General features: G+C 41.2%; 1 protein-coding gene across 2 annotated transcripts in view; it reads left to right on the forward strand.

Annotated features, from left to right (window-relative positions):
• Window positions 1-13,662, forward strand: part of ZNF704 (zinc finger protein 704) — a 249,806-nt gene extending 236,144 nt beyond the window's left edge. Inside the window, exons 9-10 of one of the 2 annotated variants that reach the window (XM_031013787.3) lie at window positions 623-1,574; window positions 1,690-13,662. In XM_031013787.3, the coding sequence (XP_030869647.3) occupies window positions 623-734 (112 nt within the window). In that variant the 3' untranslated portion in view covers window positions 735-1,574; window positions 1,690-13,662. Of the gene's footprint in view, window positions 1-622 lie in introns of both variants that reach the window. The other variant, XM_063709200.1, reaches the window with a different exon arrangement.
• Window positions 13,663-19,746: the final 6,084 nt, after the last annotated feature.

Raw genomic sequence — 19,746 nt, forward strand, 5'->3', positions numbered from 1 at the left:
AAATTGAGAATGGTGGGAGCATTTGAAAGTACCTACTTAAAAACTTGAAAGAGCAATGTTGCTCTCTACTGGCATTTCTTGTGTTTACTTGTTTAATTCAGTTTTATGAAGATGCCCAAATGGACATGTCCACAAGACATGTCCACAAGACAAATAGAAGCTTAAGGGATATGGTAGCAAATTTTAACAGTTGAGTGTAGTGGCTGTGAAAACAACCAGCACATATTAGAGTCTGAACCTAGAGAGAAGTCGCTGTCTCCCAGGCTGGAGTGCAGCGCGATCTTGGCTCACTGCAAACTCCACCTCCCGGGTTCAAGTGATTCTCCTGCCTCAGCCTCCTGAGTAGCTGGGATTACAGGTACATGCCTGGCTAATTTTTGTGTGTTTTTAGTAGAGACAGAGTTTCACCATGTTGACAGGCTGGTCTCAAACTCCTGACCTCTGGTGATCCGCCCACCTCAGCCTCCCAAAGTGCTGGGATTACAGGCATGAGCCACCATGGCCAGCCTTTTTTTTTTTTTTTTTTTTTTCCTCCTTCACTCTTTCAAGGGATTTTTGAGCTCTCCATAGAATGCCCATTGAATTCTTCCCACTAAACTAACCTTCCTCGTCTGTCTTACAGGAAGCCCAGGGGAGAGGGCAAAAAGTGTCGGAAGGTGTACGGGATGGAGAACCGAGACATGTGGTGTACCGCCTGCCGCTGGAAGAAGGCCTGCCAGAGGTTCCTCGACTGAGAGACCCCCAGGCAGAGGGGCTCGGGGCCCTGAGCCGCTCCTGCCCTGGCCTGCCACTGCAGGTGTTGGAAAGAGCTTTTCCTACTGAATAAAACACAGTTGAAGCCGGGAAAAGCCCTTTCAGGAACCTTGGAGGAATAACAGCAAAAACACAGAAAAATTGTTTAAGTCACCACCTATGACAAAAGAAAGTTGCTCTTACTGAGAACCCAGCCTGGAGCAGCTATAACTAGTTTTTTTTCCTTCAAAAGAAAAGTCAACTTTTTTTGCTGTATGTCTAGACTTAAAACTGTGGACTTCTGTAGCAATTGAACCAACAAAGCCCATTTTACCTAGAAAGGAGGCATATTTTGATAAGCTTTCTGAATTATGCCATTTCCAAGATTTTTTTGACACTTAAAAAACAAGCTACAGGTTATTCAGTAGCGTTTGTACAAAGATCAATACTTACTTTTGTTGTGAATAATCTTTTCCCTATTTTCCATTTGACTTCTTGGAGCAGTATATGTCAGGATGTGTTGCAAGACAGCGCAGCACTCTGGGCATCTTTTCTATGGCTTTTTGTTTGTTTTTCTTTTAAGAATGGCCCCACACTGAACCATGGTAGAGCTATTAGTTTGTAGGGCCCCAGATGGCGTAAACTCGAGAAGGGATTGTCCACGGAAATCACCAGCAGACTTCAGCCCGAAGCTGAGTTCAGGAAGTCCAGCTGTCACTGTTGGGAAACATCTAGGAGTCTTCCTTGGATCCATAAGAAGCTCTTCCCCTAAAGGCAGCACAGCTAACTCTACTCTCTACCTGCCACAACTCAGTCAAGAACTGGCACCTGTAGCCATCTGGGTAAGCCTCGATGCTTCTTTCAGGGATGTGACACAAATGGCAACTCGGAGCTATTTGTTACTGCTTGTCTGTCAAGATTGTAGCCAGGTTAATGGGTCATTTTCCTTCTCTCCAGACTCCACCACTGACTGATTTCAGAAGAGGTAGAGAACTCCAAACTGTCCCAGCAGGTTTGCTTTAGACGACAGAGCACAGCCCACATGGCCCTACCTGTTCAGAAAGTCATGTTAGATCAACAAACCACTTCCATTCTGAGTGCACTTTTATAGGTTTTATGCTTTAGCATGTCTGGGAGATGAGTTAATTAACAATATAAACATTATGTGAGTAAATGGAAGGTCCAAACTTTAAGTTTTTCTTATAAAAATATTGGAGCTATTCATTTAAGAATTTGCTCAAAAGGGAACATAACACCAAAAGGAAAATGCATGTAGGTATAGGAATTTCTCAATTTAGTAGGGCCAGGGCTTGCACTATGTTCCATTTATTGGGCTTTGTAACTTACTTGCTTGCTTGTTTGGGGGATAGTGGTGTGGGGAGAGGGGAGTCGTCAAGCCCTATAAATAAGCTCATTCTCTATCTACCCGACTCTCAATTGCCCTGCTAAAGAGTTATTTCTCCTATACCTATGCAAAGTAGGAAGAGCACCTTATAGGAGGCACTGTATAGGGACAGGGGACATGGGATCAGCCATAGGAATGTTAAATGAAATTGCACAGAGGAAAGTTTAATATATGTCTAGAGATTATACATACACTTTTTTAAGCGTAGAAAGAAGACATCTAGTAATGACAGATATTCTTTTTATATACAAGCAAAAGAAAGTATAAGGAGGTTCTACAGCGCAACATCCACAATCTGTGCATTCACATATTATGGGACTTTTATTTTTTAAACTCTCATATAAATTTTTTAAAATTACTCCTTGGAAGAGATCTTGGTTTTTTTCTTCATATATTTTTTTCTTTAAAAACATTTATTTTAAGAGAAGAGAAAAAGAGCTTCATCTAATTTTGCATCTTGATTACCAATCAGTACTAGTCACAGCACCAGCAATACTGTATGTTTTAGACTTACAAGGTCAGCCAGGAAGTGGCATTTTTTTAAACGCAGAAATGTGTTTGTTTCTTCTACTCTAGCACGTCCTTTCTCCTCCTGGTGTCCTGTCACCCCCCATGCAGCACCACTGATGCAAGATGATGCTCTGGCCTGGTCCAGGAAGCCCTGAGCCGTGGGCAGATTGCCCAGTGGCCTTGGGCGGCCAGAGCTTGTCACCTGTTTAAACAAGTTCACCATGTGTTTAAATGACAGGGTACAGTCCTGGACCAGAGGTTTTTCTCTTCAGCAAAGCTCCCTGGCCCTTGATCGTCGGACTGTTACTAACAGAAAAAGATTCAAGTCATGAAGTATAAAATCCATCCCCCATCCCAGAACTTTGAAACACAAGGAGGGAGAGATCTTTGCTATGGAGCAGTCCTGGAGCAAAGCCCTGTGGCTTCCACCCCTAGATATATACCCCATAAGTAGTGCTGAGCTCCAGCTTAGCTGAGCCAAGCTCAGTCCTTATCTGGTGTTCAGCCAGTGCACAGGTATAAGCAGAACTACAGAGCTGAATGTAGCTTCCTGGGATCTCTTCTCCTTTCTAAAGCATTTTTCACACAGTTCTGTACCTCCTACCCAAGTTGGGGCTGCTTTCTGCCTGCTAGCCCACGGCTCTGTGTACTTTCTTTTCTGGCTTCAGGTGCAGACAGACCCTCAGTACCTTCCTGGACACAGACACATATTCCCTGGACCAAGGCGTGGAATAACTGGTAGACCACCAAGCCACAGGTGGCTGGTCTTGAAGAAAAGGGATTATACTCCTTACAGGCCACCCAGAAAGCTATGAATTCCAATATATACCACTGATCGTGCAAGTTAGGGTTTTTTTCTTTTTAAACGTAGCATTATTTTGTTATATTTTGGAACTAAATGAAGTGCCAAATTAACCAGACATTCGTTTGATGCCATCTCTGTGGAACCAAGTTCTCTGTGTGTGTTCGTTTGGCTGGGAGGAGGGGGAGGACTGGGCAGACTGCTCCCACAGCAGGCTGGCAGTGGAACTGGAGCCCTGGCCACCGCAGGGAGCTCAGAGGCCTATCTGCGCAAAAGGCATGCAAAACAATGGATTCTGGTCCCAAAATATTTCTAAGTAAGGCATGATGTAGCCTTTTGATTTTTTTTATCCTTTGACACCCCAGCCTTCAGAAAAGGTTTTTCATCTCTCTCCAAAGAAGTCATTTCATAGTGACTGACAGGACATTCTCCAGAGAGCAACAAAGCAGAGTGGCCAGCAGGCAGTGGTGTTAAGCCTTGGGCCTTCCCAGCAGATGTGTGCTGCATTGGTGGGTGGGAGGCAGTGTGACAACCTGGAGAAAACACACAGGTAGCAAGGGAGTCAGGGGGGAGGTACAAGAGGGCTGTGGACACCTGGCTCTTGCTCATCTTCTTGGTGCTGATCAGCTGGTGGTCACCATCCCTAAGTACCTCCCAGGGAGCTGCCATTTTCTCCTCTGGGAGCAGCTGCCTGAAGCAAGGAGAGAATGACCTGAAGGGAAGTACCTCCGGCCAAGAGTGCAGGGCTGCTGTGCCTAGCCTGAGCAGGCCATCTCTAGCAGATATGGACTTCTCTCCACCACACTAGCTGAAAAGTTTTCTCCCTTGGTTGGCAAAAGCCAGTGTCAGGAAAAAAGCTGTGGGTTTCTGACCAAGAATGTGTGCGCTTAGCTGCAAAGTGCCCATCAGCAGCTCCAGGCACCAACAAGGTGCCCCTTTATTAGACAATTCCTGCCCAAACATAACCATATTGCAGATGAAAATTTTCAATAGAGAATGACACAATTCTTGACCTTTCTAAGAACTTTTCAAAGAGATAGTCACATGTGTATATACGAAAGATTTTTGAAACTGAAATGTTCTCCATTAAATCTCAAGAGCACTTGAGTTTTAAGTCTGCTGTTTCTGGTGTCACACTAAGACACACTTTTGAAAGCAGCCCTGGGTTCTGAATTAGTTGGCACTGCTGAATCCATGTTCCCCCTTCATCAGACTCCAAAGTGCAGCATTCACTTGCAAAGGTTCAGAGAAAAGTGGCCAGAATTGTACATATAACAGAGAATACCTTGAGAATAGTAGCAAAATACTGTAAATAATATTCATTTCCTCAGGGAAAAATAAAGGGCATGCAAAAATAGGTCTGGAGACTCCTGAAACTAGGAAGAATTTTGTTATCACTAAAGTCTTTTATAGTCAGAACAATTTTTTTTTTCAAATGAACATGGTATCATTTCAAGACAAATTTATGTGAACTGGGCAGTACTGACATTTGTGAGGCATAGGGGAGTGCCCTGGGAAAACGGTTTGGAGCTGACCTGTAGCCTAAGGCTAACGTTTGAACCACAGGTGCAATGCCTGGTGGTGGGGGAGGGGTACGGGGTGGGGGTGGTATTCCTAGACTCATGTAAGGCTTTTTCTGAATGTAATTGTGAATACAAAGCCTTGCTGGTCCTTTTTATCATTACCCAATGGATGACTGTTTATTAGCTATCAGCAGAATTCCGTAGGTGAAAGCAAGCCGTGAACGATGTACATTTTGCTTTAATAGCATGTTAGCGAACAAACTTCCATGGACTCTTGTGGACAAGGTGCTGCTTTTTCTCATGACCCTGTAGAATTGCTATCGACCACATCTTCTGTAGCACTGACCTGTGTGAACTGAGGGAAGAATTTGTGCATACAAATGAGTGGAAACAGAGCAGATTCATGAATATGAATGAGAATGTGAATCATTTTGGAGAATGCCCTGGGCACACAGGTCAACTGGAAATTTCATTTCTCTAAGAAAGTAGCCCTACCAGCGGCACGGACTGTCCCTGTTCCTCATACCTGTGGGGATTCCTCCATATTGGAACTGTTTCATGTATCTTTTTTGCATTGTAACTAGCCAAACCTGAAGTCAGTAAATAAAATGAGATTAGCACTTTTTTTAGGTACCAGTTGTATCACTGAGTAATGCACACCAATAGATCAAGAAAGTATAAAATGTATTTAAGACCAACTGGTTTGCTTATTATGACTGACTTTGAAAAAGCCCATATCCAATGATATACATGCTTTAAAAGGTATATCTATCATAGGACCAGGAACCAAAATGGGAATTTTACTTCTGGTCCTGTTTTGTAAATAGTTCCTTTTTTTGAAGACAATCTCATGTTTTATAACTTTTGTTGTGGGTCTGAGAATCACAATGGTAATATGTTTTGGCAAAACGTAACCTTTAAATACAAAAACAATTATAATTTAATTTTCCAAATAAAACAAGAAATATACTGATTAGGCTTCTACAGTTCTAAGAGACATGACACTTTGGTAATAAGCGTCAGTACTCTACTTCTCAAGTTAACTGGAAATATTTTACAAGATGCAGTGTTTTGTAATCACAAAGAACACAGACATTTTGTGAGAAATGACCTTGGTTTTATACATTGTAGCTTATTTTTTAAAATATAGTATTTTACCAGACAGGAAGTATTAATATTATAAGTAATTCCTGCTCACCAAACAAAGGGCTATGTCTCTTTTAAGCAAATGTTTTGATGCATATCTTTTTAATTAACCCTCTGCAGCAAGGGTAGAAATACAGATCAGATGGAATGGGTATTATAGGAGAATCAAGATAGCAACAGCTACTCCTTTTATCATTACTAGTGTGTTTTCAAAGTATGGAAAAAGACGCCTGAAGAGTCATTTTATATATTTTAAATCTAAAAAGTGTTAACAGGTATGCTTATAGGCCATGGGAGAAATATTCTTATAAATTTTTTAGTGTAAAATGATAAATTCTATGTCACAAAGACAAGTTTACCACTTGACCTACCAGAATCACAGATACTTGCATTTAACTAACTAGCAAGTATCATTTGGTGGAAATTTCTAAAATCATAGTAGATAGGCCCAAAGATAGAATTCTTAGGTGATCAGTAGTGTTTAAAATAATTTTGTCCTCAGTACTAACTATGTAACTGTAATTTCTACATAAGAACAAGTGCTTCCAAAATATAGTGGAGGGAAAAAATAAAAAAGGAAAATAAAAAAACAAAACAAAAAGAACAAGTGCTTGATTTTTCACTGTGAAGAACTAGCAGGCACATGAGGTTGTGATCAGAAAGTGACTGAGTTCCCAAGAACCAGGAAACAGAGGGGAGTTGTGAAGAGTTTATTAAAACTGTACAAATAATTCAGAGCTTTGCCAAAACCATTTCATAATGCTGTACAGTTTTTTCAAGCCCACTCACTGTTAAAACAAGAAAGCATCTTTTCTTTCTAAGATTTTAGTAATCCAAAAGCTAGCCTAATTAGCCAAGTATGCAGATAACATCAAAAGCAAAGCTGAGATAGAACAGCCATACACCCGTTGGGCAGCTCTTATGAGGTGGTCAGAAGGTCATTCAGACCTTGGTTTCAAATAGGCTTTAGAATCTGCACACTTGAGGACTAGAAATGCACAGAGTTAAGGAAAGCCATGTACAGCCTTGGCTCCTGGTCTTTGAGATGAGGCGTCCTGCAAATCTCTGTTTTCACTCTTTGGAATGTCTCCATTGTTAGCATTAAAGTCCCCAAGAAGTTTTTATTGCTGTACGGTTTTGAACCAAATGAGTCTCATTTCCAAAAGATTCCTAATTCTATATAGGAGAGGTTGCAAATGTCAGTGCCTCAGAAGGACCAGGCAAGTTCTGTAAATGATTGATGTGGATAAGGCAAAGAGGAACACAAGAATGGTGGAGACCAGATTGAACTGCAGAACACATGCCTTCTTTGAAGGGGTGCCCACACTCAGCTCTAGACAATCAGAACCATGCAGAAATCAGGCCCAGGGCTGCTAGATCTTCTGACATGGAAGTATGATATTACCTGACACGTAAGTGTTGACAACTAACTCAAACTCTTGGCCAACACTGTGCAGACCAAAGAGAAGCTGTACACAGACAGGTGCAGCCTGCGGCCCCCAGTTTCAACTATTGGGAAAAGTGGATTTCACATTCCACAGTTGTCAGGTCAGGTTCATCCGTCAGCCCCACAAACTCGCATGTCAGCACTATCTGGGCAACTAAAATAAAAGAGGGGAAAGAGATCATTTCTCCCCAGATATCATTCTCATGGCAGACTTGAATATAGATACGCTGAGTTATCCAGCTCTCTCATTCTGCCTCCTTTTGGCATGCCCAGGCTGTGCCCCACAAAGTGTTGAATCACTGTTATCCTAATTTTCTTACTGTTTTCTACCGTGGCCACTGTGATGAGGGGCTGGCAAAGAGCAGCCTCGTGCCTTCCGAGAAGGCTGCCAGGAGCCTCTGAAGCTTGAAGCGAGCACACATTGCCTGCTTGTGCCAAAGCCCTTGGCCAGCCTCCCCACACTCCTTCCCTCTCCATCCGGCCTCATGAGTCTTCGTTCCCATGTAAAATTACCACTGCTTCATCTCTGATACAGCAGAAGCCTTGCTTCAGAACTGGTAGGCATTTAGGTTATTTCGGAGTGTCCACTAACCTCAAAAGGAGGTTTTTCCACATACAAAACCCTAGCATCTTTGAGGGGAAAGCAAAATGAGAATAAATTATGTCATGAAACAAATTAGAAGTTGCTTCCTTCATTTAGATGGACTAAGTTATTTTAAACTCTATCTTACATCAGAGTCCTGATGGTGTTGGGATAGTCACTGACCCTTTCACGTATGTAATAAGATACGTCTCGTTCACACACACAATTTCATTTGATCTTTGTAAGAACCCAGTGTAGAATAGGAATATTTAAAATCAACATTACCCACCTCCAAGGCCAACCCAGAGTAGTCTTGAACCTGAGTCAGCCTCAGTATTGCTTGCAAGGAAGAGGGAAGGGGCTCATTAAAGGCCTGGCTCAAACCTTAGTCTTCCAGACTGACTAGGGACGTAAGAAGACCCAGGGACCCACCATGTTCTCAAACCATCTTTTCAGTCCAGGCCTTTCAGCATAGACATAAAGAGCCCACCCATTCATTACTCAGTCATGTTGCCAAGTGCAAACTGATTTATCCCCAGATGAATCCCTTTACTGTAGCAGATCCCTAATCCCTAAATTTCAGCCAATTTGGTAGTTAATTATAGGAGCTTATTAGCTAAATGTATGTTCTGAGTAAAAGTTTTGACTCTTCGGGGAAAATTTATTTTGCTGCTAGCATACAACATTTGCTATGTATATAAACTTAAGTCAATGCCAGAAATTTTAAAACCAGCTCAAATTTATAATCTGTAATGATCAAATCAAAACATACTGTAAACTCAGAGTTGGAAACGCCTGGTAATATGGTTAAGTCATGTTTAAATATGAATGCAATTTAAATGACATTGGCAATGCCTGAGATTTCTTTCATTGTGAATGATTAAAAGGCAGTCCAATATATGAATGGATTTCATCTTACCTTTCTCCCGTTAATTTACTAGGTGTAACATCTTGAGTTTAGAGTAAAGTCATTCACAGGCAGTTGGGTTGTGGAGCTAGAAGGAGCCTCAAAAAAAACTTTTTGGCCAGACTCCTACATCATGGACAGGGTTTTTGATGAATAATATTTATTATTATGTTTCTAAAGTAATACAGTGTTGGAGAATGAAACAGTTTAGTCCTTTCCTCTTCTGATGGAAAAGAATCATAGCGCCGTTGCCATGACAATAACAGGATGTAGAAAGACCCATGAAGAAAGAAAGAAGAAGAAAGCTATGGTTCCAAAAGCAGGTAACCATAGATTTTGAAAGAAGGCAGAGATGGTGATTAAACTGTAGTCCTTGTTTTTTAAAAATGTTCTTTCATGTTAGGCACCACCACATAGTTAATAACTACCAACTTCTAAAGAGAAGATCCCCTTGATTTATTTATATCATGAAAATACTAAAAATCAATTATCAAGTCTAATTAACTATTACATTATCTTGCTAGGTCCTTTTCCCTAAATTTTTAATTCAGAAAATTAACCAGAGTTGGCCAGATGCAGTGGTTCATGCCTATAATCCCAGCACTTTGGGAGTCCAAGGCAGATGGATCACTTGAGGTCAGTAGTTCAAGACCAGCCTGGCCAACAGAGGAAGAAAGAGTGAAAACAAAAGAAGAAAGAGTGAAACCCTGTCTTTACTAAAAATACAAAAATTAGTCGGGCGTGGTGGCGCACACCTGTAATTCCAGCTACTTGAGAGGCTGAGGCAGGAGAATCCCTTGAAACTGCAGGCAGAGGTTGCAGTGAGCCAAGATTTCACTGCTGCACCTGGGGTGAGACTACCATTAAGGAAGGAAATTTCCTTTAAACAGAAAAAAAACAAAGGTGCTCATCTGTTTCTTCTGAATTCTCTCTACATCCTTGACTTAAGAGGAAAACCAGCACTCAAGAAACAGCTTTAAAAGAGAACAGTCCCCATTCTAGCTACCAGTCTTGCTTTCCCCCATCTTGGCAAGCCCCAGTGAATTTGCCATTGAAAGATTACCCTCCCCTTTGCCCTCATCTGCCTGAGCTAGAGGCCAGGCTGCTATTAATGTTTTTTCAGTTCCAAAGCTCCTGATGGGACATTGTTGTTTCTGTGCTACTGCTTTCTCTCTCTTAAATTAAGGTGCAAGGGGATAAATATTACTATGACTGGGATGTAAGGCTCAGTCAGTGTGGCTATTCCCTGCCTTCGGGGGAAATATTCCATCTGTCTGAACGGTTTTAGGTGATCATGAGGAGAGCGGCTTAGTCACACAGCCAGCCACGCTCATCACAAAAGATTTGTTCAGACTCACTGTAAAGAATGACAAGGCAGATAGCTAATCCTTTCACTGTGCCTCAAAGCCCGCTGTGCAAGTCACCAACCCTACCGGTCCTTTCCACGTGCGAGGCTAATAGAGTGATCAGAACCAGGAATGTGAGCTGGGTTCCATCTTAGGAGGGGACAATGAGGACAGAGCAAGAGGGCTCCATGTTTAATTACTCCAGGCTCTGACTTCTGCCCACAATTACAGAGCATGAAAGCAGAATTGGCCTTTAGTAAGTGAAAAGGAAGTGGCTCCTGCAGCATATAATTGTTATAATTTCGTATTTATGGAAAGAGAAAAGGACTTCAGTCCACTCATGTTGTTAAGCACTTGTCCCTCACTCCACTGGAGCCCCCTTCCTATGTTTTGGGCACAGATGGCTGGGACCGAGAGGAAAGAGGAAGAGCGGCTGCCAGAGTGTGAATATACCCCTCAGGGATATACAGCGGAGTTTAATGATAAACTACCCATACTTTCCCAAAAAAGGTTGAGGAGCAATGCATAACTTTGCAGATTACAAACCCTTGTTTTACTTTTTAAACCTTTTTTCCATACTCTGCTTATTGGAAATCAATGGCTGTGATGTGACCAACACCTGTGATGATAGCAAAGCCCCTCCTTTCACAGCGTCCTGACTGTTCGGGGAACCTCCTTGGTCATTGGTAGAAAGCTTTAGAAAAGACTTAGCTTTTTAGGGAAGAACTAAAAAATCTCCAAAACATACTAGTCCCATGACTTCGATAACTGAAAATGTCCTGGGTGTAAACTAACCCAGGAATGTGGATCATACATGTTTTTAAAAAAAAAAAATCCCTGAATCAATATTTTCCTACAACACACCCTAAAATTCCTATTTTTGTAATTAATGGTTGGACAGTGATCAGCCATTTAAACATAGGCTTTCTGGAATAACCAGACACTAGAATAGTTTCCAAAGTGTTTTGTGTATCAAAATCCTATATACTTAGAAGAAGAACTCAGGATAAGAAAAAATCGCTAGGTCCCAAAGGGTTCATGACTGTCATCAGATGCAACTGCGAGTGGCCTACGGTCATTTTTTCAAATGAGAAGACTGGAGAGAGAGAACAACAGTAATCACAAAACCTCTGTTGCCCTTAGTCCATGACAATGTTTAAGGAAACTTTAAAAAATTAAGCCATCTTCTGAATTGTTTTCTACACCAAATCTAAAATATTAAAATGAAATTATTAAATATTTAAAATGGGGTATTTAGTGGAAATGCAATCAGTAGAAAACATTGCTTTTTAGTGCCTGCTAAACAAGTAAAGGAGAAAGAATGAAGAGAAAACAGCAGTCCTTCCTGTGTGACACTCGTGTGCAAATGACAGGCATTCACATGTCATTGAGTGCTAACTCAAAAGCTAGGTGGCAATGCTGTCCAATGTTTAGAGATCTTTTGAAATATAATTTTACCACCATTCAGAGGTAAGTACTTGCTTAACAGAAGTCTTTAATGTTAGTGAATGAATGTATAAAATTATAAACTATGCATTTTCAAAGAGTAGCATGTATTTTGTATCGAATCCAAGTAAATTTTTTTCATAGCCACCTACCACAACTGCAAATCATTCAAAATAAACTTGGATACATATCCTTATGGGGATATGGGAAGCCCATCTATATTCTCCTACTTGATGTTTTTAAAGATTGAAACTTTACTCTGAAACATCAGGCTCTAAAAAATTCCATCATTAAGATGAATAAATGGGAAATGGTTTATTTGTTACTTCTTAAGCATAAATGGGAAATGTTGGCTGTTAGAAAATGTGCCCAGTTCTTTAAAGGTGGATGTTCTAGTAACACTGGATTAACAAGCAAACAAAACTGCATAAAGTGAACGAATATTTCATTGGATAAAGTTAGCATAGGTTTTATCTGCTGGGTTTAATTCTCAATCCCAGAAAAAAAATATTCTTCAAGGGGTATCAGTTATAGTTTCAAAGAACAAAATATGAAAATATTGTCCAGCAAAGCAAATCATTGATCTTTTTTCAAAATTCCTTATATTTTGGAAAGTCTATATAGAATATCCACAAATTTCTTCAGCCCTCTTGTTGATTTCATATTTTCATGAAACTTTTTCCCCTAATAATTTGTCTTCGCTCTTTAATCAGTGCTTTACTACATTACTCAGCCTGAAAAAATATCTTTTCCTTCATCTGACAATGTGGAAATAAAGAACTCCATTTCTGTCATTCTGGTTCTCTTCAGTGTCCATTGAGAAAGTTTCTCAACTGTTTGTAAAATACGGGGGAAAAAAAACACGCATTTCTAAACCTGGTACTTAAGGTTATACTGGATTGTTTGCTACCTAATTAGAAGTTATTGGGGGAGGGGCATTGTGTCTTTTTATATGATTTTTAGCCAAATCCAGATGTTCTGATACACATTTCTGAATACCTATCTGACTGTAAATACAGCCTGTGGAGGTTCAGGTTGATAAACCTTTCACCTGACTGTTCCGCAGCCATGCTCCTTGCCAGCTTCTGGCACATTGTACATAGATTTGTTGAATGTTTAAATGATGTTGTTTTTCTAAATGCTGTTCTCTAAAACAATTTTTTGAATTTCTTTTGCTTTCCATTGTTTTGGACTTTGTGTGTTCGTTTTTTAAAAAAAAAAGTTTCCTAAATATTTAACACCAGGAAAAATATTTTTAAATAAACTGGTGCTAATTGAAACAAGGAAATTTTCAGATTGAAGATGTACAATGTTAAATGTTCATACCAGTTAAACTGCACTTTCCCAAGGGGACAGCTGGCATCTACTTGAAATGGGCATCAAGAGACCACCAAATGTTTACAGTTTCTGTGGCCCGTTTAAGTGTAAAATGCAGAAGTGGCTCTGTCCCCCCAGAGTTAAGGATTTGCTACACTGGTCCTCTGGAAGCATTTAAGTAGAAGAAAAGGCTTATAGTCAGAATCACTTTAGTAATCGTCTTCTGGTCCTTGGACTTTTCTGTTCTGTAATGCTTGTAACAATGAATATGGTGTTGCCAATCTAGTCTGATATCATTGTTGACCTGTACTTACTTTGTGGATGGTTCTACCTGGGGTTGCACTGGCACAAACAGAGCCAGAACACTGGACTTTCAAAAGACCATTTTGACTTCTACAGTGTCCACACACATGAATTTAAATGCACTTGTTAACTGGTTAATTACCATGAAGTAAGTCTAACTTCCACTTAATAAAAGTTTTTGTGTATCTGCTTCTATTCAGAGACCAATTTATTTGATTAAGGATAACTATACCAAGAAAGTCTCGCTGGGGCTTGGGGTTTTACCTAGAGTTGTAAAAATAGTTCAAAACCAAGGAGATGTCTTCATCATCAAGGCCATTTTTAGAAACATGTGGAAGGCATGTGTCCTCAGGTTCAGCCCTGCTAATGACAGTTTCAACCCATTCCCTTAGCAATGATTGTCCAAATATGTTAGCTGCTGACCCTGTGCTGCTGACTGTTGTCCCAAGCAAGTAGACAATGTGGCAAACAGAGGGAAAATAATACCTATTTTGAAGCTAAGCCAGCCTGGAGTTGTCATCCTCAGGCCTCGGGCTCCCGAAGGTGGGTTTCTGCAAAGTTGACTTTCAGTGCCCACATGTTTGCCGTGGAGGAGGGATGGGCATAGCAACCTCCACATACTGTGCTCAGACTGTAAGTGCGCCTCTCCCAAGCCCTCTGCTCGCAGGCTCCCAGAGGCCCTCCAGGTCTCAGTGACTGGGACACGGCAGAACCCTCAGGGGCAGGGCAGCCGAAAAAGATATTGAGAATCTGGGTCGTAGATGCTGTCCTGCACAGTTGTGTGGAAAGCATAAATTTGCAAAATAAGTTTTTACTAAATACTTACTATACAAAGGGATGCTGCAGCAAACAGCTGATGAGGTAATGAATTTTTTTAGTGTAAAAATGCAAGCTACTTTCCCCTCAAAAAATACGCTGCAAGAACTTACATTTCCTAAGGGTGAAGACCATGTCCTGTTCCTGTGTGTTGTACCCACCTTGTGTCGTACTCCACCAGGCATATAATAGATGATCAATAAACTTTTTAATGAATGAACAAATTGTTCAGACAGAGCATTTCTTCAGGCTTCAGATGTGCTTTCTGCCTTCAACCTACCACTACTGGAACAAAGCAGAGGAAATAAACATTTTAAAGACTGGCACAGAAATTTATTTGGAAAGCCACATTTTTAAAGTTTCTTTAGAATATGTACATTCTCAAAATTGCCAGCTCCAAATGACTATATTGATTACATAATAGCCAATACAGGGCAAAGCGTACAATCACATGGTTACTGTTTTAAGTAGAAATGCCTTGCACATAGCAATTCAATAAATAAGTGAACAAAAATGAATGCTTCTAAAGGAAATAAATTACAACATAGGTCTGTGCTCTTACAAGCAAGCAGAGTAAATGGAATGAGACTATTAGGATCTGTGTCAGTAACACAGGAGAGAGAATCCAGGCTGGCATTAAGGCATAATAGACACTATTTTAGGAGCAGGATCTGGGTATTATAGTCATCGTTTATTTGTTTGTATCTGTGTAATATATGCACATAGCTACAAAAAAATCAGGGTAGTAAAAAGCTTACAGTGAAAGCAGGTCCCTGCTGCTGTCCCTTTTTACCCCTTCATTATGCTCCCAGAAGCAGCCACGTTGACTTGTTTAACTGTTTCTTCTGGGACTTGATTCCATTTATATCTTTTTATTTAATTATATGCAAGTATGCCTGACAAGCAACAGTCAGCTCCAGCCAAGGCATCTATGGTATCAAGAGCGAGAGGGACGGAGCACAGCACAAGGCTGGAGAGCGATGCACAGGGACTGGCAAAGTGCCCAGCACAGGGAAGTGCCCTGTGTTACAAGGGGCACCCCCTGCACACAGTTGAGACCTAATGCTCTGAACAACACGGGCATCTCACTGGGCACTAGGACGCTGGCCTGTGGGCTGATGCATGAGTCTCTCACAAGTTTGCTGATTGTGAATCAATTCTCCAAAGCACAGTAAGCCTGGGTAACCTGAAAACAATCAAGTGTCCTCACCTCCAAATTAAACCTGCAAACCAGCCTCAGACCCCAGGCCAAAGCCTTCAGTCAGCCAGCTGGCTAGCAGGTCGCTCATGATCTCTTTTAATATCATCTGCACAGCAATTCCTAGTTTTTGGTGCATTCCTTACTTTAGCTGATTTCACTGTAATGCCCAGATCATCCCAGAAAAACAATTCATGTCAGATGTTGCAGAATGGCTCAGCTAAGGGAAAATTGCTCACTGTTGACCTTGTGGCTACAGCCAGAGGTGCTAGAAACCAGCTGCACCCATATGTTTTACGTGTTTGGCTGCAAGTAATAATCCCAGTCAAATGAGACTAAGCAAACACGAGTGGGGATTTACTGAAAGGACACATGGTGTCTCTGTGGGACCCCCGGTCAGATGATGTTGCCAGGTCACACACAGGCCTGGAACCAGGAGTGAGAAAGGCTTTGGGAAAAAGGCAGCCACACTGCCCCTCCAGTCCCATCCTGTCATCCACTCTCCAGGGGGCAGCGAGATCAAGACTCCTCTCTTCTCCAGGGTCTCTTCCCTCCTCACCCTACATAGCTGCCTTTTTTGCTCTTCCGGCACATGGTGGAAAATGGCCAGCAGAGGCCTACATGACCTTCCAACGCATGCAATCAACAGGGGGCTAGAATTTTGGAGCACCAATTCCAAACTCGAGAGAATTTGGCCTAACAAGGGAGAGGCATCTTCCCCTGCTCCAACCAACTGGGCTGGGGTGAGAGTGTACTATTCGGGGCCACATGGAAGTTTCTCTAATAATTACATTTGCACTGACCTAATAATAAAGTGTGGGTGGAGGTGGGCAGATCACTTGAGCCCAAGAGTTTGAGACAAGCCTGGGCAACATGGTGAGACCCCATCTCTACAAAATATACAAAAATTAGCCAGGCATGATAGCAAGTGTCTGTAGTCCCAGCTACTCAGGAGGCTGAGATGGGAGGATCACTTGAGCCAGCAAGGTTGAGGCTGCAGTGAGCTGTTTGTGCCACTGCACTTTAGCCTGGACAACAGAGCAAGGCCTTGCCTCAAGAAAAAAAAAAAAAAAAGAAAAGAAAAGAAAAAAAAATTGTGAGGTTGGGAAGGAAATGATTGGTGGAAGAAATAATTTTACCATTTCTAGTACAGGATACAAAGGCCATTTTTCTTGCTAATAAATATAATAATGGGTTATTACACCCAGGAGGGATCTGAAAGATCATCTAATTTAACTCTCTTGTTTCATAAATGAGATTCATGACCTGTGAATATCGTTTGACATTTTAGTATTGTTTGATGCCAGTTTGTTTTCATAAGGTTCCATTGTTTACTTGTTTTCTGAAAGATAAGGTTATTATCTAGGCCATTGAAAACCACCTATGAAAAAATTATTTTTAAAGTTAAAAAAGGGGCCAGGCATGATGGCTCACACCTGTAATCCCAGCACTTTGGGAAACCAAGACAGGCAGATCACCTGAGGTCAGGAGTTGGAGACCAGCATGGGAAACATGGTAAAACCCCATCTCTACCAAAAATACAAAAATCCAGGTATGGTGGTGGGCGCCTGTGGTCCCAGCTACTCGGGAGGCTGAGGCACGAGAATTGCTTGAGCCTGAGAGGCGGAGGTGGCAGTGAGCCGAGATTCTGCCACTGCACTCCAGTCTGGGTGACAGAGCGAGACCATGTCTCAAAAATAAAGTTAAAAAAGAATTGCTTATTATCTTAAATATAGCCACACCGAGCACAGAGCGTAGGAAAACTGGAGCCATACTGCCTGAATTCAAATCCCAGCTTCACCATTTACTAACTGTATGACCATGGAGAAATTACGCAACCTCTCTGTGCCTCAGTTTCCTGCAGCATAAAATACGGATAATAATGTGACCTGTCTCATATGAGTATTGTGAGTTATAAATGACTTAATATGTGTAAAGTGTTGAGTATGTTGCCTGGCACATATTGAGGGCCATGAAAGTATTTCCTTTTTTTTTATTCTCCCTCATAGTATTTCTCTGAGTAATCAACAGTCTCATACTTTAAGTAGCTTGAGACAAATACATTAGTCCAAAAAAGCATCTTGAACCATTACAGAAGAAGCCGTCAGTTAGCTGTGGTAAGCTAAAAGTACATATTTATTTCCAACAAAGATTATTTTCTAATGTTTCCAAGTTAGAACTCTGCACTATAGAAGTACAGAAAAGTAGAAAGAAAATCAGATAATTACCACTCTCAAAAATAAGCACTAGTAGATTGATACATTTTTCTCAAGCTATTTCCATGCATATTTATTTGCATAGTTGTGATCACACTGTATATATAATTCAGCGTATTGCCTTTAGTCACTTAACGTTATAGCATATGCAGCTTCCCGTATCATTAAATATTTTCAAATGCCTTCATTTCAATGGCCGTGTAATAGTACAGCATGTAGATATACACTGATTTCCTTAAATATTCTCCTATTTGGAAAATGTATGTTGTTTCCAATTTTATACTCTTTTAAACTTTTACTACAGTTGCCAAATTACTATCAAAATGATTTGGCTCAATTTACTCTCCCAGCAGCAAAGGGAATGAGTGTCTTTCTGTAGGCTCACCTGCAAGGAGTATTATCATTTTTTTAAAATCTGTCCTAAGTTGATGGATATTAAAAGGCATGTCATCCTTGTTTTAATTTTTCCTTCCTTTTTTCCTTCCTCCCTTCCTCCTTCCCTCCCTCCCTCTTTCTCTCTCTCTCTCTCTTTCTCTCTCTCTCTCTGTCCCTCTCTCTCTCTTCTTTCTCTTTCTTTTTCTTTCAACAGAGTCTAGCTCTGTTGCCTAGGCTGGAGTACAGTGGCACAATCATAGCTCCCTGCAAACTTGAGCTCTTAGGCTCAAATGATCTTCTTGCCTCAGCCTTCCATAGCTGGGACTACAGGTGCCTGCCACTGCTATGGTTTTTATGTTTCTATAGTGATGTGTTGCCCAGGCTGGTCTCGAACTCTTGGTCTCAAGCAATCCTCCTTGGCCTTGGCCTCCCAAAGTGCTGGGATTACAGGTGTGAGCCATCATGCCCAGCCAATTTATAGTTCTCAAATAAAAGCTAATTATGTTAAACAGTTTTCTCTGTCAGACATTTACAATTTCTATTTATGTCAGTTCACATCCTTTGTCTATTTATCTTTTGGGATCTTAACCCTTCCTTATGTATTAGTAGGAGTTCTATTGTTAGGATTTAAACTTCTGTCTTATTCGCTATACTTGTTTTTGCAATGTATGTGCATTTTAAATTCAGGTATGACACATTTTTGCTTGCACATTTTAAAATCTTTATATCATTAAATCCATCAGTTGTTTCCTGTAAGATTTCACAGCCCACTCACAGCTTAGACAGGCCTCTCACATTTCAGGTGTCAAATATTTCCCTTGTATTTTCTTTGCCTTTTATTTATACTAATTTTTTCTTACTATCTAGAATATTTTGGTACAAGATAAAGCTCAAAATGTATTCTTTTTTTGTTTGTTTGTTTTGTTTTAAGACAGGGTCTCACTCTGTAGCCCAGGCTGGAGTGCAATAATGCCATCTCGGCTCACGGCAACCTCCACCTTGCAGGTTCAAGCAATTGTACTGCCTCAGCCTCCTGAGTAGCTGGGACTACCAGCTACTACAGGCGCGTGCCACCACACCCAGCTAATTTTTGTATTTTTAGTAGAGACAGAGTTGGCCAGGCTGGTCTCGAACTCCTGACCTCAGGAGACCCGCACACCTCAGCCTCCCAAAGTGCTGGGATTACAGGCGTGAGCCACCTTGCCTGGCCTTCAGAATGTATTCTTTTTTTCCAAATGCTGGCTAGTGTCAGCTTCATTTATGATTAACCCAGCCATTCTCCAGCTTTGCATGACCATTAGTTACTGAACTGTTACCAAGTTAGGATCTCCTCAAGGCTCTTTTGTTCCTGATTTAACTCAGTCAACCCAATTTCCCCTTCCCTTTTTCCTACGGCCATTTATGCATCATTAGGCAGGAAGTAGTGAGACTGATGGTATCTGATCCCCAAAAGTCATATATACTGTTGTCCACTGGAGAGAAACCCATTCCATGAGGTCCTTGGACTTCTGTCCCTACCATCCATCACCCACTCTTAGTGCCATGGTCATGTTGCAGTCTCCAGGGGCACAGCCCATGCCACATCTACTGACACATCCCATGTTACTCCCTCTAAGGACCCTTCCAGTCTCCTGGCCCTGCCTCAACCCTCTTGCCTCTCTCTGGAGCCCTAGG

Source organism: Gorilla gorilla, chromosome 7, assembly GCF_029281585.2.
Source record: "Gorilla gorilla gorilla isolate KB3781 chromosome 7, NHGRI_mGorGor1-v2.1_pri, whole genome shotgun sequence".
Taxonomy (NCBI): Eukaryota; Metazoa; Chordata; class Mammalia; order Primates; family Hominidae; genus Gorilla; species Gorilla gorilla.